This window comes from Callorhinchus milii, unplaced genomic scaffold (assembly GCF_018977255.1).
Source record: "Callorhinchus milii isolate IMCB2004 unplaced genomic scaffold, IMCB_Cmil_1.0 Scaffold25, whole genome shotgun sequence".
Classification (NCBI taxonomy): domain Eukaryota; kingdom Metazoa; phylum Chordata; class Chondrichthyes; order Chimaeriformes; family Callorhinchidae; genus Callorhinchus; species Callorhinchus milii.
The window spans coordinates 2,494,043-2,516,958 of NW_024704766.1; the positions used below are offsets into that span (position 1 = coordinate 2,494,043).

Consider the following 22,916-nt stretch of genomic DNA (forward strand, 5'->3'; position numbering starts at 1 on the left):
ACCACCACCACCACAACCCCCCCCCCCTACTCCACACCCCCAACCCTTCCTACCCCCCCACCCCCCCCCCCGGCAAGATTTCACTGTTAAAAACACTGCAAACTCAACGTTGACAACGTGAATCGATGAGCATTTTGTATGGTGAGGAAATCGTGCAGAAGAACATGTTTTTTTTTGTAGTTGTGGAGGGGGCGTTATAAAAGAAAGACCCCCCCGCCCACCATTACCAGCAGCAACCCCCCCACCCCACCCACCTCCCCTACTGGCAAAACTTATTGAACAAAAACCAGCATTGTTCTCTCTCCCCCCCACACAAAAAAGTCCATGTAACTCGACCCAAATTGGAAACAGATGTGTGAGTGAGTGAGTGAGTGTGTGTGTTGTTTTCTTAACAGTTTCCAGACTGACTTGAGGTGGGGGGGGGGAGGGGGGGGGGGGGGAGAGAAAGAGAATGCGAAGAGATTTTTTTTGATTAAAATTAATTATTTTTCATATAAAAAAAAACGGAATTGTTTCTTATTATTATAGATACGTTTAGACACGTCTTAAAGACAAGGTGCCCCCCCCCCCAACCCACCCCCCCACCCCATCATCCCCCAGGGAGATTGATGTGAATGATAACTGGGGGACGATGACATTTGCCCTGTGTGTGTGTGTGTGTGTGTGTGTGTTGTGTGTGGGGGGGGGGGTTGTGTTGTGTGTCGGGTTTGACCCCCACCCCCCCCGGGGGGGAGAGAGGAATTGTCAACGCTGCTGTTGTCACTGGGTTGAGCAGAGCAGCAAAGCCCTTGACCTCGGCGCGTGTGTCAGTGTGTGTCTGAGCCGCCGCCGCGATGTATTCATTATTGTGCCTCGAGTTTCTTTGGGGGGGGAATAAAGTGGTGTGGGGGTGGGAGGGGGGGTCCTGGGGTGGAGGGGGTCCTGGGGTGTGGGGGGGGGGTCCTGGGGTGTGGGGGGGGGTTCCTGGGGTGTGGGGGTCCTGGGGTGTGGGGGTCCTGGTGTGGGAGGGGGGTCCTGGGGTGTGGGGGTCCTGGTGTGGGGGGGGGGTCCTGGTGTGGGAGGGGGGTCCTGGGGTGTGGGGGTCCTGGTGTGGGAGGGGGGTCCTGGGGTGTGGGGGTCCTGGTGTGGGAGGGGGGGTCCTGGGGTGTGGGGGTCCTGGTGTGGGAGGGGGTTCTGGGGTGTAGGGGGGTGGTGGGGGGGGGGGTCCTGGGGTGTGGGGGGGGCGCGGGGGGTACTGGGGTGGGGTGTGGGGGTGGGTCCGGGGGGGTGGGGGTGGAGCGGGGTTGTGTGGGGGGGGGAGCGGGGGTGGTGGGGGGGGTCCTGGGGTGGAGCGGGGGGTCCTGGGGTGGAGCGGGGGGGTGTGGGGGGGCGGGGGTCCTGGGGTGGTGGGGGGGGTCCTGGGGTGGAGCGGGGTTGTGTGGGAGAGGGTTGAAGGAATGTGTCGAAAATGATGATCCTCTTCAGAAGATTACGGGACTGAAGCGCTTACCTCCGTTTCCCCGTCTCCTCCCCCCGGGCGGGAGTGGATGGCGGGGGGGGGGGGGGGGGGGGGGTCTTCAAGAGCCTTTTGAACACGACGCGAACCGAGTCTTTTATCACCTGGAGAACGCGAGGAGAGTGGGGGGGAGATGGGGGGAGGGGGGGGAGATGGGGAGAGTGGGGGGGAGATGGGGGAGAGTGGGGGGGAGATGGGGAGAGTGGGGGGGAGATGGGGGGGGGGGGGGGGAAGAGACAGCCTCGACGGAGTGACTGACACTGACGGTGACGGACGGACGACGTCGCTTCGCGCTCGAACTGACCTGACCCGGCGGCACGTGACCCGCTCCCCCCCCCCCCCATCCCATCACCCCCCGCGCCCCCCCCACCACCACCACCAACGGTTCCGGCGCGAGGAGGCGATCGGTGGGCAGAAGGTTCTCGAAAAAAAAAGCTTCTCTCACGACCAATTCCTCCCCAACACCCCCCCACCCCCCCTGTGTTGAGCCTAAGAGGAGGGGGCGTGTGAGGGGGGAGGGGGGTGTCTGTGGGGGGGGGTTGTGGGTGGGGGGGAGGGGTGTGTTTGTCTGTGTGGGGGGGAGTCCTCCAATGCTCAGTGATGTTATTAATAATAATAATAATCCGAGGCTGCCCGAGGGTCAAAGGGGAGAGAGAGGGATGAGATGATCGCCACCCTTGCCTTGGACCCCCGCGCCCCCCACCGCCCCCCCAGCCCACCCTCGCCCCCACCACCCCCTCCCCACCACCCCACCCCTCCCACCGCGTCGTCGAGACGCCTGGAAGCGCTTCGCAGGGCGCGCCGCACAAGTCCAGTGGCCGCCGGGCGCAACGCGGCCTCCCCGCGCGCAAAACGGTCTCGCGGATTGAAGCCACCGAATGGTCACTATTTTTTTTGTAACCCCCCCCCACCCCCCCGAACCCCCCCCCACCCCCCAGAGGCGCGCGCGTGCGTGTGTGTGTGTGTGCGCGGAGTAAGGAAACTTGCCTAAGGTTTCGGCACCGCCTTGGAATCGAACCCGGGTCCTCTCGCTTGCGAGGCTAATTCCCCCCCACCCACCCCGCCACCGCCGCCCCCCCCCCCCAATAAATAACTGAGCTGAAGAGCCAGGGCATTTTTTTTTTCCACCAGCGCATGCTGCGGGAAAACCTTACACGACGACTTGTTCGGTGGCAAGCGTCCTCGAGGGGAACATCTGGAAGCGCTTAACATGAATTGGCGAACGAGACCCGGGCGGGCGGGGGCTGGTGGGGTAGGTAGGTAGGGCGGGTGCGGTTGGGGTTAGTGACCGAAGGCTTGAAAGGCGTAGGGAGTTTTGGGAGGGGGGCTTCCAGCGGGCTGGGGGGATAGATTTTTTCTTAACGAAACAATGTGAATCTATTGCACATTTGGAGGACATCTGGCCCTTCGTGTTCGTAATACGTGGGTGTTTGACTCCCAACTATCCAGCACAATTGTCTAATCTCAATCGTCTGAGGTAATGTTCTTTTGGCCAGACCACCATTGAACGTCGGTTCCATCATTACTCACTGTAAAAGTTGAACTTCTGCTGTGCTCTCCCGAATCACGTTAATCATTGCGTGGGATTTTGTCCCATTATTTGCACGTAAGTATCAGTTTTTCAGGTCGGGCCAGTTTTTTGTGGACATTCCTCCGCAAATAATTTGGCCCTGCCTTTGGACGCTGACCTTGATGCTAAATCAATAAGTGTACACCTATTCCATAGTACAAAATAAGAATCCACCAATCGCAAAGGGTGGAAAATAATTTGAATCAATAGAATCTTACAGCACAGAAATAGACTATAAATGGATAGTTATTATCTTTGTACCGTCCCTTCCCCATAATCTCTATATTTTCCTTTTTATAAATATTTGTTTAATTGCCTTTTAAAAGCCAGTAATGATTCCTTGGGAACCACCATTTTTGGTACATGTTGGCAAATAACTCTGGGTAAAAAAAAATCCTAACCTTTCCCTTTTTTTGGTAATTATCTTAAATTTATGCCCTCTAGATACCAACTCACCGACCAGTAGATTCTTCATGATTCTTCCTGTTTACCTTTTTTTTTTACTTACTCACCTTTGTATACTGGCACAATCATACTGGCATCTTAAAAAAACGTCCTGACCCATCCTTGTTCCCTAACTACGACCGATCACCAATCTGCCGAAGATACTGGAACAAATCGCTTCGTTCTTTCCTTTCGTAGCACTCCTCCTCAACCTGATTTCATTCCCAACCTACAGTGCTGACCGATACCGCCCTGGTGAAAGTCACCAACAACATTGTCTGTGACGAGGGCTCTCTCTGCCTCTTCATTCTTCTTCTAAATATTCCACAATGATTTGTGATTCTTATGATCTGAAGCAGTTTCCTTAAAATTGATATCAGGCACACAATATGCCACTAGTTCCTTGGTTCATCCTATTTCCCTTGTGTAATAATAATCTTATCACATTGAAACGTCTCCCAAGCTCTTCAAAGTTTTCTGTATTGTCTAGGGACTATTTCAGCAATGTCCCAAACAGCCCTAAAAGTGACAAAACGATTTTTTTTTTATCTGGGCGATTATTGGGCAGAAATTTTTTTCTTTTAGAACACCTAGTAGAACACTTTTAGAATTTGTAATGCCCATCTTGGACAGGTAGATGGGACCCGAGTTTAATATCTCGTCGCAAGTACAGCGCCTGCCGTTGCAGTGCTTTGTCGGGTCATTAGCCTAGATGATGAACTCAAAGACCCAGACATGGGGTTGAGCTCATAACAACAACAGATTCCACTTATAGAGCGCCTTTCACGTCGGGAGGACGTCCCAAGGCGCTGGACAGTTGGGTCAGGACCCGAGCATTGGGGGGAAATGGTCAGGTGAGGGGAGGGAAGGGAGGGAGCGAGGAGGGGGTAGACCTACTGATTCGAAGACAAGAGTGTTACCAACTAAGCCTAACATGGGTTCAGAAAGAGGTCTTGTCTGATCAATCTCATGAGGCAACGACAGCCTAAATTGACTTTGGGATGCCATCTGATAAAGTATATCTAGCATTCTAAAAGGCTTTTGACAAAATACCACCTGAAAGACTCCTTCACAAACTGGTCACTGGGTGTATCGAGGGCAAGACACGGACATGGAATCAGAATTGGCTGAAGGGAAGGAAGCGTCTTTGTTAGGGAAGCTAGGTCAAATTGGGGAGAGGTATTAAGCGGGGTTCCTCCGGGATCTGTGCTGGGATCCCTCCTATTCCTTGTATATGTATATGATCTGGACTCACAGATCAATTGTAAGACGCATTGTCTTAATTCTTAGGCCTCAAAGTGATTAATAAGTGTAGATTTTTAAGAGTTATTCACGTGTTAGTCACAGAATATGCTCCTGGGTCAGATTAAGACTGCTTGAACTTAATGTAACCCCAATTATAGTACTTGCCAGTAAAAATAAGTCGTTGCTGACTTCCCCTGCAGTAAATTCCAATCTGGGTCTGCAGAGATGTATTGCAGTGCTAAATAACAATGTTTCAATACGCTTTGACATCCAATTTCAATTGAAAGTGGGCCTTTTGAGTATCTAGGAAGCCAAAGTATAAACTGTACTGTATTGCACAATAGACCAGCGAACGTTTCTGAAGGAGTTATCCAGCTCTTAGAGTAGATATTGTCTCAACAAATTTTAATAAACATATTCTACTCCTTGGCATCACCCAAGATTAATAGTTAATTATTTGTTTAAACACTGGACCATATGTGAATAAAACATTTAATGTTTAAATACCATCGCAAGTTCAGTGCAGACTGTTTAGAGACGAGAACATTTTAGTCAATTAGAAACATATTTCCACCTTCAGTGACCCTAAACTTTAACAGATCTTGGATTGAGGATTATAGATATGGTTATTGGCATTCCAGAAATAGTTTGCACGTGAAGAACATAAGGAAATATTTAAAAAGAAAACGCAAAGGGAATTCTGCTATGTAATCAGCTATGCAGAATTGGGAGTAGTGTCAAGCAAAGATTTTAAAAAAGGGTCAGTTGAACAAAATCCATATTTATGGTTCCTTGCTAACATGGAGATATTTTAAAAAATTTAATTTTGTTTTAACACTGAGTCATTTTCTCAGTTTTCTTCTCTTTTCTCCTCCTCTGTCATAGAGGTGTCTCATGGTGACATTGGCTGCCATCTGGTGTATCACCTGTAAACCAAGATAGTAAGTGCTTTACTTAGATACCTAAGTAATCTTTATCACAGCAACAGTGAGGACGATTCAGATTGATTTACAAATTCCTGTCTAGGGAAGAGCAAAAGTAGCCAGAATTAGCATTCCTGATTATTATCAATTGATCCTTGCTGGAAAGTGCTCATTTAGATATACCAGGATCGGGCTCAAATTTGTTGCTCTATGGTGGAATGACCTGTTGCCATTCACAGTTTAATTTTATGCATGAAGAATCGCAACTTTGGTACCAATGGGCTGTCCATACCTGAGGAACCCTCAGGAAGAATCAGTGCCTTCAAAAAATTAGCAAAGAAAACGTGTGAAGCGCTTGAGACATCTCAATGATGTGATAAGCGCTATATCAAATGTAATGATTATTATTATATTCAAACCCTGATCTCATCGGTGAAAAAAAACGGCATTCAAATACCCTCTACCACCTAATTCCATGTCACACTATTAAAGGTCAGATAATATTATTCAGTTTTTCTGGAAGTTGAAAGATGGGCTTTTCATTACCGTTCAGTTATTTTATGAACACTACTATAACCGGTAAGATTTGTGAAAAAGATCCTTTCAGTAAGATTTTAATTGGATGAGACATCACTAAGAATATTGTTTCCATCTGCTTTTCAAATGGGAATTTTTTTTTGAAGACTTATGAGTAAGATATGGTTTTGCTTGAAATTATGGCCAACTACTTTGGGCGTTCTTCATATTTTTTGCAGCTGTGTTTGTTGGCACAGCTGCATTTGAGGGGCTTCATTATAAATAATTTCTGCTGTAGGCAAAATGAAAACAGACATAATTTGCAGTGAATACAGTGCAGAAGTATTGAAGAATTTGTGAACAGTAAAATGAATCTTTGAATAAAATTGTCTCAATGCTTTTACTTCCCCTGTTGTGTTTTACTAACTCTTATATCAAGGTACAGGTTTTCTCAATGTTTGTTTAGTTATTTTTCAAGTGGAATTCACTGGCTTTAAACTTGACTGTGTTCTGTATTGAATCAAATCTGTTTCATCCGTGTTTCATTATAATAATCCTTGCATTTGACATACCGCCTTTCAGATTGGGAGGATGTCTCAATAGGATTTATTGTAAACTAGCGATTGTCATTAATTATCCTGTTTTTGCCTACAAATCAGGATTTGTTTGTAGGGAAATGTGGCAGCACAATTGTCCCACAAACAGCCATGGAGTGAGTGGCCAATTTAATTTGGCGAATTGTTGGCCAGATACCATGTGAAACTCACTTCCCTTTTCGTATAGTGCCATGGGATCTTTAACATCCACCTAAACAGGCGGACAGTACCTCGGTTTAACATCTCATCCGAAGGACCGCACCTCCGACAATGCATCATCCTGCCCCCCAGCACTGTGTTTGAATGTCAGCTTGGACTATTACGTTCAAGTCCTGGCATGCGATTTGAACCCACAACTTCCTGACTCAGTACCACCACTAAGCCAATCTTACACATGTCTCCTTAATGACCCCATGAAACATATATTTTGGCAGTTTTACTTGCTGTTCAATGCTATTGAGAGATCAACACGAATGTTAGGGCTCGATGATGCAGGTCAGAGCGGAGGGAGGCACAACCTGAGAGAATAAAATCAGAAGGAAACAGCAGATCCGGCTTGCAGGCCAGGTCGCGATTGACTGCCCCACTTTCCACTTGCTGGATGATGCCGTTTGAAATATGTGTGTCTCCCCAGAATATCTCAGCGCAACTGAATCAGCACAATAATCTGTGATTAACTCTCAGAATATTTTGTCTACTGGAATATTGAACCTTACATTTGTAATAAAATTGATCCTCAAAGAATATAAAATTGTCACAAACCTGTTAATTTGGGTTGCTGTCACTATTTTTGCAATTGCAGAAATCAGCCTAACAGTGCTGGTTTCATAGAATGCTGACCTAATTCAGATTGAGTTCAATTTTTAAGACATTTTACTTGCAGTGGGGTCTTAAGATTTACATCCTATTCTCAGTCAGTTTGATTTTGAAACGTTCCTGCTGTGGGGAAAAAAAAGTACTTGTACATCTCAGCTGGCAATCTCGTGTAAAATACAAACTCTGCCTCTCCCCATTATTGTTTACATACTGATTATCGTTCTCCAACAAAGTGAGTATATGATGTTCAAGGTATCCACTATGTTCCTGGTCGCATAAAAAAGGAATGTCCTTTTATTTCAACTAAGCTATCTTTCTGTTCAACAGTTTTAATGATTAATTCAGTGTTTACACAGTAGTTTAATATATATGGCTTTCAAAGCACTGACATTCTTTGTCAGTCGATGGCGGTAAACTAAATATTTTGGAACAGACATTTGCTTACTTTAAATCTCTTTTTATTTAAGATATTTAGTCAACATTGTTACTGAATGAATTACAACATGTTTGATTGTTGATCACAAATGTAAATAGAGCATCTGCTTCACTAAAAAAACAAACTGGATTATAATGATGCTTTTTTTTGTGGTATTTGTGCTGACACTTTTTATCAGTTTATGTAATCCTCAGCGAATATATAATCGGACATCAGCAAACTAACAATTCATAATGCGTATTAGGTTAACAGGTATTGTCAGCTAATGAAATACGCTAATCTCAGAGACTACAGCTTTCAATAAATTTTTTGACTGTTTTAGAAAAATGACAACTGCATTGTTTGCTTATGTTACTTGCCATATGGATGCCCACAGAGGAGGGGGTAAAATCAGTCCTGTGATGATCGATGACCAGTGTTGTAAGCAATGGCTGTGGCTATTCTATTCAGTTCATTGCTTCTGGAACGGGAAAAGGCACGCCACATGACTTTTATCCTAGGTAGTGCTCTTTTCTATTTTTAAATAATTTTGTTTACAATATTCTTTTTTTTATAGTTTACTGTAGTCAGCCAGAGACAGCTTCTTTGTTTAAATAAAAGTCATTCTCAAGCAAAAGAGCCAACTGTTGGATTAAGACAGAAGAAAGTTATTGGAACCTTCCAACTAGCCACCAACTTTCAGTCTGGATAAAACAACAAATTGCATTCATATTGCGCTTTTCATGTCAGGAGGCCATTCAAAGCTGCTGGACAGTCAAGAGTTTGCACCCGGGCTGGAGGTTCGATTCAGGAGGAGCCAAGAGGTGTTGGGATGGGAAGTTGACCAAAGGAGTGGTCAAAGAAGGTCTTGATCTGGACCTTGAAGGAGGTGAGGGAAGGGATGACCCTTAGGACTCCAGGATGGAGTTCTAGAGAGAAGGGGTAAAAGGCTGAAGGTCCGACTCCCAATGATGGTGTAGGCAAAGTGGGAGATATGAAGCAGGCACTCTGCTGAGTGGAGAGAGTGGGATTTCACAGGTAGGGATTTAAAAGGGAATGAGGATCTTGAACGCGATCCAGTGGAGAAGGCAAGGATGTGGTGATAGACTTGTGGAGCCTATTGCAGGAGAGGACATGAGCTGCAAAGTTCTGAATGGTCGGAGCTTATGGAAGTAAGAGTTGGGAAGTCTAGCGAGCAGAGTTGGTGTAGTTGGCTAAATATCGCTAGCATCGGTAATGACTGATGCCGGGGATCCCTATGGAGGGCTTTAAAGTGAGGATGAGGATTTTAAAATTGATCCACTGGGGAATGGGGAGCCAGTGGAACCGGTTGAGGATGGGGATGCTTGGTATGGGAGAGGAGATGAGCTGCAGAGTTCTGGATAATCTACAGCTTGGGGAGGAAAGAGGTGGGGAGTCCGGCGAGCAGGGAGTTTGCGTAGTCGAGCCTGGATGTGATGAATGTGTGAATGAGGTTCTTGGTGGCCTTGGGGAGAGACAATGGCGGAGGCGGGCAATTTTGCAGAGGTGGGAGAAGGCAGAATAGGTCATGGCATGGATTGGGGTTTGAAGGACAGCTGAGGGTCGAACAGGACACCAAGGTTTCATACTGGCTCCGTGAGGTGCAGAGTGGATCCGTGAACATGATGCTGTCAGCATCTGAGTTGACGAGGTGCTGATTGGAGCCAAGCAGGAGGGTCATGGTCTTGTCAACGTTCAGCTGGAGAAAGTTGGCTCTCATCCAGAACTTGATGTCTGACAGATAATCTGCCAGGACATCGGTGGTCTTAAGAGTCCAGGGTGGAGGCAGAGAGATCGAGATGGGTGTCATCTGCATGCGTGTGGAAGTTAAGCCCGTACCTGAGGGTGACATTACCAAGCAGGAGCAATGTAAATGTTAAAGAGGAGGGGACCGAGGCCAGAGCCCTGAGGAACGCAGCACGTGACAGACAGTACGAGGGCCGGAGGAGAAGCCTTTGGTGGAAACAAATGGTAGTCGATGAGAAAGAGAAAGATTGAAATCGAGCAAGGACAGATCCGTTAAGGTGGAGAAATGCAATTTGTTGCATTTAAAATTTAAAAGTACTCAAGATTTAAAAGGGCTGTCACATAGTGTTTTGTTAAGCAAGTACGACTACAATCTGACACAGATGTTCCTTGACAGATGGAACTGTGTTTTCCAACAGTTTGTTCCGCTGCATATTTTACACTTTCTCTAATTGGAAAGAAAAAGGATCCGTGGGGTGTGCTGTAAAATAAGAGAACAGTCGTTACTAGTTAGTTAGATTGATTACTAGTATTTGAACCCTATTGAAAACATCACAGCATAAGATAGTTATTGCGCTGTGCTGCACTTTTTCGCAAAATTTACTGCACAAGATATTTGTTTGTGCATTTCTCTTCTCTACTTTTACTCAGCAAGTCACGATGATCTGTGCCTGTTGAACATTCTTTTGGCCTCAGCAATATCCACAGATGTTGGTTATTTATTATTTCAATCAGCGAGTGCCCTGGACATAACAAACCTCAGCAGTCAAGAAGTTCAGTAATTAGATTTCACAATGAAAGACACCTGGCCCACCCAAGTAGAAAATCAAATTTTATACATCAAAACCTGCCAAGTTGGTGCGGAATGCTTGTGCCTGGGGTTTGAGATCGAGTTTTTCTTAAAACAAAATGAGTGCAATAAAATTCAGTGCAAAATTCGCTTACTCCATGGCTGTTTGTTGGGAAGTCACTGATCGCAAACTGACTGCCACGTTTCACCCACAAAATACACAGTCGCTGTTTACAGTATACCGCTTTGAGATGTCTCGTGACACGATAAGGCTGTATTAAACGCAAGGCTTATTATTGTTGTTGGAAGTGTTATAACAGCAATTTAATACAGTATATTATGTTGTTCGCATACCCTTGATTAACTGTTTTTCACCGATTTAGTCTGACCTTCACCAGTCTTCTTTTAATATAAATTATCTAGTGTGTAACTGTGTTTAAAGCAAGTTCTACTTCAATTTGTTTAGTTTCTACGTACAAGGGCAAAGTTCCAAATGGCAACAGAGTCGACATTAATTAAAAACGTTGATCTTCTCACTATCTGTCCCAACTCTAAGCAGATAACGAAAAGATCACTATTTTCATATTGTTTATACACTGGCTGGTTCGCATGTTAGAGCATGGTCGGCTCAGCCACATGCCTCAGTGGCTGGATTATAAACCAGGTGCGATAGAATGGCTCACTTCAAGGCCGCCAGGTGACTTCAAGTGACTTCCTATGCCCAGGAAATGATAATAATAATAATAATAATCCTTGCATTTGATATAGCGCTTTTCACGTCAGGAGGACGTCCCAAAGCGCTTCACAGAACACACTGTAAAATGAATTGACTGTATATTTGTGGGCGAACGCGGCAGCCAATTGCGCGCAGCAATGTCCCACAAACAGTCGTAGATTGAAAATGACCAATTTATTATTGTTTTGGGTTTTGGAGGGATTATTAATGCTGGCGACGTTACTTCCAGTGCACTGGACGTGTACGCTGTGCAGAGGAAGCGCTGCTGATATTAAACATGCAGAGTTTTGAGTTACTTCATGAAGCTCCAAAGGACTGCTTCAGGAACCAATTTTGGAGAGACTGCTTTCTGTTTATCTGAACAGCATCACATTGTTTTCTTGAGGTTCGTCAGATTTGACCGACGGAATGCGAGTTGTTTCTGTTCTGGAGTTTTGTAAATGTCAAGCCTGTATACTTCTTGTCTGAATTTACAACCACTTAACAGTCTGTGTATGTAGTCCACACTCCAGTGTATTTCACATGGTGACCATGTATAGTAACAGTATGAAACTTAATGGGCGAAGGCAACAATAACATTTTTGGCACTGTCGTTATGGCAAGTCTGTAAAGTATTAGAGGCTGGAGGTATAACAGGTATTTGAGTGAACAGACAATGTTTAATATAACTTATTATTGTATTATTTTGACACTTTCTATGAGTCAGTGACATTATTCTGCCATCTCGAGTGATAATGAGAACTGGGAGAATAAAGGTCTTAGAAGAACTTGTATACTCAGCACTGTATGTACTGTGTATACAATAGATGCATAGACGGGAGAAATTGGGAAAAGAAAACTGACATCAAAAACAGATTAAAACGGTCAAAATATTTCTAAATTTCTGTCTCTGTAAATAGACGCTTACGTTTTTTTTCCTTAACAACTGCACGCAGGCACATAACTAGATTCATATTCCAGGAAGCTTATGTGGCGCACCTTCCCAAACCTTTTCATCAGCAATAATTTTAATTTATACAGAGTCCTTTATATAGGGCAATGTCTTGAAGCATTTTACAAGGATGGGGAGGAGTGCCAAGTAAGGGAGAGGAGGGGTGGGGAATTGGGAGGTTTTGAGTAAGGACTTAAAAGACCAAAAGAAAGAGGGTGAGGTGGAGGGATAAAAGGAGGGAGTGCTAGAGGTTAGTGTATAAGCTCTGAAGACTCGGTCACCAATAGTGGAGCAGAAAGGGGTTCGTTGAGTGCAAGGGAGTGTTCGGGCCGTGGGATGTCGTCCTGACTTGAAAACTGCTGCCTTTATCTACAGGGATCAGTTACACAGGTTGGCAAGTCCCGTGTCTGCCCACCTTTGATCTGCAGGACCGCGAGCCATTACATTACTCTCTGTTGCTCCCCCACTATATGGGGAGATAACAACAACTCGCGTTTATATAGCGTCCTTCACGTAGGGTAGCACCCCGGAGCACTTGACAGTGGCGAAGTCTGACCCTGAGCCAGACTTATATACATTTTTCGGGGCTCTTTGGTTATAAGTTGAGCAACATTAGAAAGACATTGTACGCACAAATAATAATTAGTAATAATCCTTGCATTTGGCCGAGTGCCTTATCACGTCATTGAGGTGTTTCAAAGTGCCTCACAGAGTATTCTGTATATAATCTTACATACATTTGCAGCGACAATCTTACACAAGGTGATCAAAAAGTCGGGATACCATTACACTGTCTAATAAGTTTTAAAAAAGTGATGATATATATATATTTTTAGATAATAGGGTAGATAGCACGACGTTTTGGTCACCTTACAATACAGGTGGAGTGGCCACTGGTGTCTCCCTCAGTGGGAACGGATGGATGGTGGTACCTGGGGATGTGACGCTGATGTGAGCGCTGCTAAAACAGGAGCAGCTCCGGCTGGGGTCAGGCCTCTGACCACCTTCACCGGGCTGAACGGAGCTTTTATAATCCGATAGAACAATATAAATGTCAGCACAGCAGAAAGCAATATGTGCCTGTTGCAACGCTGGCTTTCACAGCATCTACTCTTTCTCCCACTTTTTGAGTATTTTTAAAAATGCAACAATTTCATAAGAAAAACTCTTCAACTTTTATGGTTTTAGAGTTTGGTTGTGAGTAGTGGTATCTGTACATGTTTTTAAATGTTTTGCCATTTCCATGTTTCCTGTAGGACTCTTTCTTTAGTCAACAAGACTCGTAGATCAATCAAAGCTGAGAGATTTTAAAGCGCAAATGGGCCACCAGACAGGTCTGGATGTAATGAAATTATGTCATATGAGATAATCTGCATATTTTCCAGTTTAAATCATAGTGCAGGATACATGATTGCTAATTAAGGTACCTTCTTATATTTCATCACATTACTATTTCGAAATAATGACTTTTATGCCATCAATATTTGCAACTGCACTGAAAAAAAAACCCCAGCCCAGACAGACTGAAAAGCAGTCACTTTTGCGTTCAGCGTCTGTGTAAACAGTTTACTTCGACTTTAAAGACTGGCTTCATCTTCCTAAACATCTGGTTCTGGGATATAAAATATTTTATTTTCTTTGGAAAGCAAAAGGAAGTGCTTTCAGCCAAAACAGATCAAACCTCCTTCGCACAGACTCGCTGGTTGGGGGCACATTGCATTATGCCTCACAGCCCTGCACACACACCACAGTCAGTCATGCTGCTTTGCAATCTGAGTCATTTTTTTCAGAGAAACACTCACTCTGCTTTCATTTCTTTCCCTTGAGTATTGCTATTTGATGCCGCAAGATAAAAATCAAATGAGACAATGAAACATTTCTTGAAAATACGTTTCCGAAGCCACAGCATAATTCAACACATAAGCATATGCTATACACCGCGGAAGAAACTGAAAACATTTCATATTTCTGATACTAAATGTAGGCTACGGCTGAGCCTACTTTTTCTGGCAGGATATATTGCCATTATACGCAATATTTAATGAATGACAGCCAGCGTGGCTTCAGAAAGAGGAGCTGTTTGCTTTTCCTGATGTCACACAGCCTCTCTTTGTGTAGAGGTGGCTGTCATTTGTTATTTTATTTTCATCAAGATAACCTTCCTTTTTTCAAATAATCAACTCCATTATTTTCCTATTATTGAGGTCAGGCTAATGGGTTTGCAGTGCAGCGATGGCTTCTCACATCACATTTGCACCAACCAGTCCGTCCGTGCCATTGCTTATACTCCACATGAGTCTCCACCCGCTTCTTCCTTCAAATACTTTTTTTGTTCCCTTCTTCATGTGTATTTCTAGCTTCCTAATTCCATGCTACACTATCAATTAACAGGACAAACAGGATGCCGGGAGACATTGCCTAATCAAGTGAGTTCAGATCTGCAGAAGACTATTATATTAATATAAGACACATTCAACTTATTCAGCGCTCTCATCAGGGAAACCTGAAGTATCATAGGAGGGAGGCACTGCCTATGAGCTTGTTTTTAGCGATTTATGTACAATGAACACCCAAATTCCTTTGCTCCTCCACAGTTCTTGGTTTCTCACCATAAAAAACGTTAGGCTTTTGTATCCATAGTCGATGACCCCACACTTCCTCATATTGAACTCCATCTGCCACAGTTTTGCCCACTCCCTTAATCTGTCTAAATTCCTTTGCGACTTCCTGCTCCCATGTACACAATTTACCTCGCCTCCTAACGTTGTGTCATCTACAAATTTGGATATAAAACTCTATCCCTTCATCCCAGTCGTTTATATATATGGTGAAAATCTGAAGGCCCAATACAAGACCACTGGGGAACACCACTTGTCACATGCTGCCAATCGGAGAACGTTCCCTTTATCCCTACTCTCTGTTTCCTGCCTCACAGTCCATTTCCAAGCCACATCGCAAGGTTACCTCCGACTCCACGCGCTTTCATTTTTGCGAATAAGCTCTTGTGCAGAACCTTATCAAATGCCTTCTGGAAGTCCATGTAGACAACATCCATAGACTCTTATCCACCATTTGTGAGATAGATCTTTGCCATTCTCAATTCCCCTTATACTTCACTGCTATTATCAACTGTCTGTCTAAATTAGTTTTTGTGATAATCTTGAATTTTATAATATAATTTCACACTAGATTTTGGTAATGTTAGTTTTGTGTCCATTTTATAGGAGCTTAACATTCTTTTTCATAGATATTCAACAAAAATCAGACCATGGACACTGGGAGAAACTCCTTTCTCTTTTCAAATAGCACCATGGGAACCAAAATACAATTTGGATGTACTTTCGTGTCCTTCACACATATTTACAATTGTAGGTGAAAAATTATAATTATACTGGCATCTGCTGTGTGACTATTCAAGGGTGAATTATGAGGATTATATTACTTGTAGAGATTTCTCTCAATTGCCTTCACAGTTAGACAATCATTTGACAGAACAACCACTGAAATTGTGCAGCTCCCTCGGGAATTTGTTGGGAGTTTTGTGAAAGTAAATTGTAGCACAGACACATTACCCTTTTTTGTGCAGAAAATGTTTACTTCTATATACAGTAAACTGTTTTTGGAGCAATGGGACTATGAATCCAAACCATGTTTTCTTGCTGCTAATTTTCTAATGCCATTTTTTAAATTGTTTAACCCTTAGGCTGTGCTGGATTGCGGACTGTAGCGTCTGAGTCTGAAATAAAGAAGGTTGAGGAGCAGGACGTCATTTTACCATGTCGACATCGCTTCGATCACTCGGTTTCAGGAAACTTGGATATCGAGTGGCTTTTGCAAGACTCTGAGCCCGGTCAGAAAGTGGTGAGCATCCTTTTGCAGATAGTTTATATTACAGCCAATTATTGTTCTAACATTTGACGGTTCAACGGGATGATATGCTGACGTTTGGAGTCCAGTGCTCGTTTAATAACTTTAATGGTACTTTTGCCGTTTTTTTAAAATGTAAAACAAACAGCAATGCTCGTTGTAGTTAATCCCTATAATCATCAAACATGGACAAACATTGGAAACACCACTCACCAGTTTGTGTTTCTGTCACGAGGAAAATTTGCAATTGCTAACTAGCTATCGTACCACATTGTGTATTATTTTACAGTTTTTTTTTACCCCAATCTATTTTCCGTTTGTGGGTTTTCTCCCCTTCCCCTTCTCTAATTTCCCAGTAGCCGGGGGCTGAGCTGAAAACCTGCTCCCGCACTCTGCCAAAGTTCGGCTTTTGTCCCAGCTGCTGGCAGCTGTTTGAACTTGACTTATTGACTTCAGCTATGATCTTCTGCCCCTCTCTTTGTGCAAAGTCCTGACTTGCATTCAGCGCCCGTTCAACAAAATAATGTTTACAACCTAATGGTGCAAGCGAGCGTCATAAGTCTGCGTGATGGAGGTTTGTTTAACCACAATAAAATTGGAAAATAATGGGAAAGTCACAGTAAGAATCTGCATTGTAGTGCATGTTAACCAATGCAGGACAGGATTTGTTCAGGTTACATATGGAAGGCAATGTCACCAGGAGTTATAGAGAGAAACCCTAAACCTGTGTCCTCTTCATCTACTCTCCTGGAAAAGTTTTGATCTGATTTACTTTTTCAATCCGATTTAAAATTTGATGTAACTGTGAGGTCCTTTCGGAGTCAGGTTCTCCCAAGACTGCAAAGCCCTACTTGTCTAATCATTGCTCAGAAACACAGGGGATCATTCTTGTTGCTCTCGTCCGCACTACCTCTAGGGCCTAAGCAACAACAACAACATCTTGGATTTATAATAAAAGCAACCCCCTAAAAGGCTAATTTGATCACTTTCTGTTTGTTACACAGGTTATCACATATTCAGGAAGAACAGTGTACAACAATGTGAGCGATAAGCAGAAAGGAAGGGTCTCCTTTGCAGCAGATTATCTAACGGGAGATGCTTCTATAAAAATAACATCCCTACAGTCAACAGATTCTGGACTCTATACATGTAAAGTGAAAAATGAGGGCGTCTATGACCTGAAATCTCCTATTAATCTGATCGTTTTAGGTAAGTCCATGAGTGTCAAATAGAAAGCCATTTACACCTCAATAGATTTAGTGTAATTGCTGAAAATATTCACATAGAGAAAGCATTTGTATTTTATCCAACTTTATCATGACAAAATGCGTCAAAGCAATGTCAGGTATAGTGCATGTAGGAAAACACAGCAAGTCTCACAAACAGTTAGGAGGTGAATAACTAATTAATGTGGGAGATTGTTGATTTGGCCACCCAGGAAAAATTATTTTCTCTTTCAAATAATGTCACGGGATCTTTAATGTTGCCCCAAAAGCAAGCAGACTGCATTTCTGTTTGTCTCAAGATTGTGACTCCGGAGTACCGCATTCGACTGTCAGCCTGGAGTCTGGGGACGACGAGCTCACGTATTAGGACACATTGTAAAATACATAAACTTGGATCTAGTATTAAAAGAACAGAATAATACCACAAAGGTATTTTCAAGCCCCATTCCGAGACCTGAGCTCATAATCTCAGCTGCTACTCCAGCTCAGTCACCCTCCATCCCTCTTGATTCCAACCCTCAGCACATCCTTGACCGCCCAGCGCTTTGGGACTTCCTCCCGACGGTGAAAGGCGCTGCACAAATGCAATCTGTCGTCGTTCGATTCTGAAGGAGCGCTTGACCTTTGAAGTGAGTTTGAACAATAGCCCCGAATTACTTTCATGGGAAAAAAAATAGCTTTCCTTTCACTATTTGAACTCCCTCTTATAAAGTCAGAGAAAATGAGCATTAGTTTTTTAAGAAACCGTCAGGAGTGGGTCCACGTAAACCGGAGCGCCATCTGCTGTAACTACACGGAGTCACTTACCAACAACTTACAAACAAATGCTGCCCAAACAGTCAGAAGGATGGAGGGAGAAGGGGATCGAGTGTGATGTGGGGCATAAACGCAGGCACGGACTGGTTGGAACGAAAATCCTGTTTCTGTGCTGCACACTATGTAAATCTACGTAACTTGGAAAGCCATCAGGATCGTAGAGATCATCGCTGTTGCAACATAAATCATGAAATGGTGAAACAAATCCCGGTTCGCCCGTTCCCGACAGTTAAGAGTTTATTGTTTGCATCCGTGGAAGATGCAAACTCGCTGACCAGCTAGAGAGGAGTTTTCTTGGCGTAGCTGAAAGTGGCCTTCCCTCTGACATTGTCAGCAGGCGACTGAAGGCATTGAGCTGAACCAGTCAATATACAACATTTGTGATGTATAAATCGACTGTTTGATCTACAGACTTGTGGAGAGCACAATTTCCACCTGCTTACACAGCAACAATAATAATCCTCGCATTTGATTTAGCGATTTTCACGCCTTCTCGACGTCTCAAAGCGCTTCACAGAATATGCTGTAAAGTGAATTGACCGTATATTTGTGGGCGAAAAGCGGCAGCCAATTGCGCACAGCAGGGTCTGTCCCACCAACAGTCATGAATTGAAAATGACCAATTTATTATTGTTTTGATTCTGATTGGCATTTGAAGTTGTTTTCGACACGTACTAACCGCACAGCACACCGACATAGCTACAGGTTTCACATGTATATGAATTGTTAACCGTAACCCAATGTGCACTATAACTGGATGTAATTTAAGGATTTAACGATAATCAATTATTAAATTCCACAGCTCATTAGCATGTCAAAATACTTCTGTTGTATTTTAGTGAAACCTTCCAAACCTAAGTGTCGAATCCAAGGAAAATTACTGCAAGGGAATGACATCAAGCTTCAGTGTAAATCAGAGAAAGGCACTAACCCCATCCAGTACAGGTGGGAATGGGTTTCAGATGCCAATGGTCACCAAGCCAAATTTCCATCTAGTTCACACATAGGTAAGTGATTGACATTTCACTGAACACAGGAGCTTTTATCAAACGCAAAACCATTATCGGTTAGTTTTATTTGTGTTTATACAATGACGGCGTATGTGTTATAATGTGATGACAGATTGAGAATTCTGGTTTACACAGTAGTTGAAAGGGCAATAGATGCAATGTGATACAGGGGCTATATCTAAAGAGTTCTCGATACTGTAAGATGGTAATACATAGCACTTCTTGGGTCATTTTTGAACCACAGGCTTTTCCATCTAGAATTCACCGTCCAAATAACAGTGGTTTCACTTTCAGATTCAAGTATCCCAGAAGTGCTGATGATGAAGAACCTGAGCCAAGAGAGCACTGGCCTGTACCGGTGTATTGCATTCAACGAGGCAGGAGAAGACAGTTGTCATATCCGTGTAACAATTATGCGTGAGTTATATGCCTGAATAAATGGTACCAATAAGATTGAGGTGGGAGAGAGCCTACTCACCATAGCTAAAATTAAGTTTAACTAATTATCTTTTGTCCATCTTTATGGACTCTATATCAAACTACATCGTGGTTGAGAGGATGAGGAGTTAAATTGCTTAAAGTATCTCAGACTTACCGAGCCTCTACCCTAGGCTTGCCATCAAGCTCCATCACTGTTAAGTGCTTCGAGACAAGATGCTACATGAATGCGAATTGCTGTTGTTGTGTCTGTCAGCACCTTCCTGTCCCTCCCTCCTCTGGAAATTCCTGGTATCTCTTCTCATTGAAAAAAACAACTAAAATCCATGTAGAAAATTAAACATTTTCTCCACAGAAGGGGCTATTTGGCCCATTTGTCTCTGTGCCGCAATCAGCTGTTTTTTTTCCCCCAAACATAGTTTTGCAAAAGCAAATGCAACTGGGAGTAAGAACAGAATTGCAACGACGCGATTACTTTAGGAAATGCAGGCATCCTGTGGCAAATGTTTGTTAAACAAAAATATCAGTGCGTTCAAGAATATTAAAAAGAGGTTTGACTTTTACAGTGAAAGTCTTGGCTTAGTTTAAGCCTTTTTTAAAAAAAAACTCTTCAGATTTAGTTCCAGAATGTGACGCCATTAATTTGTTGTTATTTTTTTTTCGTTTGTAGAAGTGAAAGATTCCGGAGTTGTCGCTGGTGCTATTATTGGAGTAATAGTCGGCCTATTATTAATCTTTTTTATCGTATGGTTCATGCTACAGACCAAGAAAAAGCACAAGCACGAGGAAGTAGAAATACCAAATGAGATTAGGTGAGAGTTTCAATCAGCTTCTTAACACATGCAAAACAATCATGGAGGAATCCAATTGGTTTTGAAGACTTACGCATTAAGTGCGGTAAGTGCTCATGCAGCAACGGGTCAAGACGCATTGAATCTCGGGAAATGTAGTCTTGACCTGCCACCTCATGCGTGCTTTACCGGCTGCATTGAATTACGCACGAGCAGTGTAGATTATTGATTAAATCGGATTTTCTTTGACTTATAGTTTGCCTGCAACTCGAACTTCCTGCAAGTCATATTAAATATTATGGTCCCGACTGATAGAACTTGTCCGAGTTTTACTGTATAAGCACATGTCAGGAACTCCACATGTGCCTGCAATTATGGCTGCAAATCAAATCCAACTGAATTTTTCTGAAACAAGTTATAGAACGGGATGTGCTGATTGTAAGTTCTAATCTTAAATGAGCACAGTGTGCTTTTTCCTTTTTGTGTTGAACAGGGAAGACGCTGAAGCACCGAAGGTGAAGCTGGTTAACACACACTCCTCATCGGGAACAGGAAGCACTCTATCTGGCTCCTGTTCGGTCAAGTCCATCAGAAACGACAGCACATACTACCAGCAGCCTCGAACAGTAACACTAAGCGCTGACGAGGTCAGGCCGCACATTGCCTATGCACAAGTGCCAGCAAAAGAGGCTACATCTAACCAGAATGGACCAAGCCACGCAAACATAAAGAGAATGGGAGCGGTGCCAGTTATGATACCAGCCCAAACCAGGGCATTCCAGACTGTGTGAGCACGGCTTGCTTCTAAAGGGGAGATCTTTAAGGGAATTTCAGCAAGTAATAATTATTGTTCACCTACAAATTATCCAATCACTACACTTTACAGTAAAATTCTGTGAAATCTTAAGAGACGTTTCGAAGGCATTATGAGGAGCTGTTATCAAAGGTATTATTATAATTTTAAGGTTGGACAATCTTCCTTTTCCTGATTCTGCCATGAGCAAATGATGTCAAGTAAACAGGATGAAATTGTCTGTAAGCAGACGCAGTATGTTGGTTTGAAGAACTTCCACAAAAACAGGTACCCATTATTTGGAGCTTCATTTTCTTTCTAACTTTATTTGTTAAACTTTTAAACAATATTCCAATATTGGTTGAGAACAATTGAGAAATACTACAACACAGCTCAGAGTTGGGAGATGTCATTGGAAGAAAAATGGAAGCAGAGAGACAATCTTTTGTATTCTGGAGGAGGGACATTTTGTAAATGTTTTCATACAAATAGCACTGGTTTAATTTTTGCAAAATGTGGAGTGAATTCCTAATGTGTGAAGAATGCCATTCTGTTACCCCTATGGCAGCCACTCTGATCTATTCAAGTTTGCTTCCAAGTGTATTTTTGTCCAAGCTGCTGAACAAATTATTTTACATAAAAATGCATGAAATGATAAGAGCCATTTCCCTGTGTTTCCCCAACACTCATTGATTTGAAGGACACATTTTTCTTCTTTAAATCAATGTAATTTCTTTGCTGTGAATGTCTCATATTCACCTTTGAATATGTTGTCGCCATATGTGTATATACACACACTATATAGATAAATATTAATTTGTCACATAATCTTACCACGTTCTACAAATGGCTTGCAATATCATCACAAAGTATACTTCCTTGTTTTCCTCTATACACAACACAGCAGAGTGGGTATACATTGATAACACAGAAATGAGAATATGAGTTTGGTTAGACTGACACATGTGGAAACCGATCACCATATTTAAGAGTATCCAAACCAAACTACTGAGGTCCACGTCTGCAGAAAATTTCACTTGTCTGAATCGGAATATGCTCTCTTGCCCAGAGGAATGCATCCTGCTTGCCGTATTCCAGAAAGAGCCAAAGGGATCTAAACTCAACTGATTTAGCAATATAGCCCAGCATCTTGTTTGCCTCGTTTATTGCTGCCTCAGATAGTGAGCGACACATCAACTCAGACCCATAGATCGATTTCAACTTCTATCCCATCCATGGAGTACTTGGGACATCCTCCTGACGTGAAAGGGGTTTTACAAATGTAATTTTGTATTGTACTGGTGTTTTCTAAAGTTTTGACCAACGTGTGGAAATAAAAAAGGATGTGCAGAAAGGGAAGAAACAGAGCCTTAACTAAATGACAAGTAGAATCACTGCGAGAGTTTAAAGGGAAAAACAATCGGTAGTTATTGCACTCTGTGCTAATGTGCTGTTCTTTTCATTAGATGTAATCTTTTTATGAAGTTGCCTTCTGCTCTAAAATGCTTGAAGTCAGTAATATTGAAAGCACTTATGTCCTCAAAAGATCATCTGTGAATTGCCAAACACACATTTGAATACATATGACTTGAGCAAAAATGACACTGGTTTAGTACAATAATAATGTAAAAAAAGTGTCTCATTTCAAGTGCAAATGTATATTTTTGTAATTCAGTGTGTTCTGGGTTGAACCTTGTAACAATTCTCCAGTAAAATAATAATTTTAATTTA

At 43.1% G+C, this 22,916-nt stretch overlaps 2 protein-coding genes across 2 annotated transcripts in view; one reads left to right on the top strand and one right to left on the bottom strand.

The window, feature by feature from the left end:
* Positions 1-1,540, bottom strand: part of LOC103180297 — a 13,794-nt gene extending 12,254 nt beyond the window's left edge. Inside the window, exon 1 of the transcript XR_006085767.1 lies at positions 1,490-1,540. The gene's annotated coding sequence lies outside the window, so the exon portion shown is untranslated. The remainder of the gene's footprint in view (positions 1-1,489) is intronic.
* Positions 1-22,916, top strand: part of LOC103180299 (CXADR-like membrane protein) — a 23,834-nt gene extending 918 nt beyond the window's left edge. The window contains exons 2-7 of the mRNA XM_007896072.2: positions 15,948-16,105; positions 17,116-17,320; positions 18,993-19,160; positions 19,458-19,580; positions 20,272-20,413; positions 20,886-22,916. Coding sequence (XP_007894263.1) covers positions 15,948-16,105; positions 17,116-17,320; positions 18,993-19,160; positions 19,458-19,580; positions 20,272-20,413; positions 20,886-21,183 — 1,094 coding nt within the window. The 3' untranslated portion in view covers positions 21,184-22,916. The remainder of the gene's footprint in view (positions 1-15,947; positions 16,106-17,115; positions 17,321-18,992; positions 19,161-19,457; positions 19,581-20,271; positions 20,414-20,885) is intronic.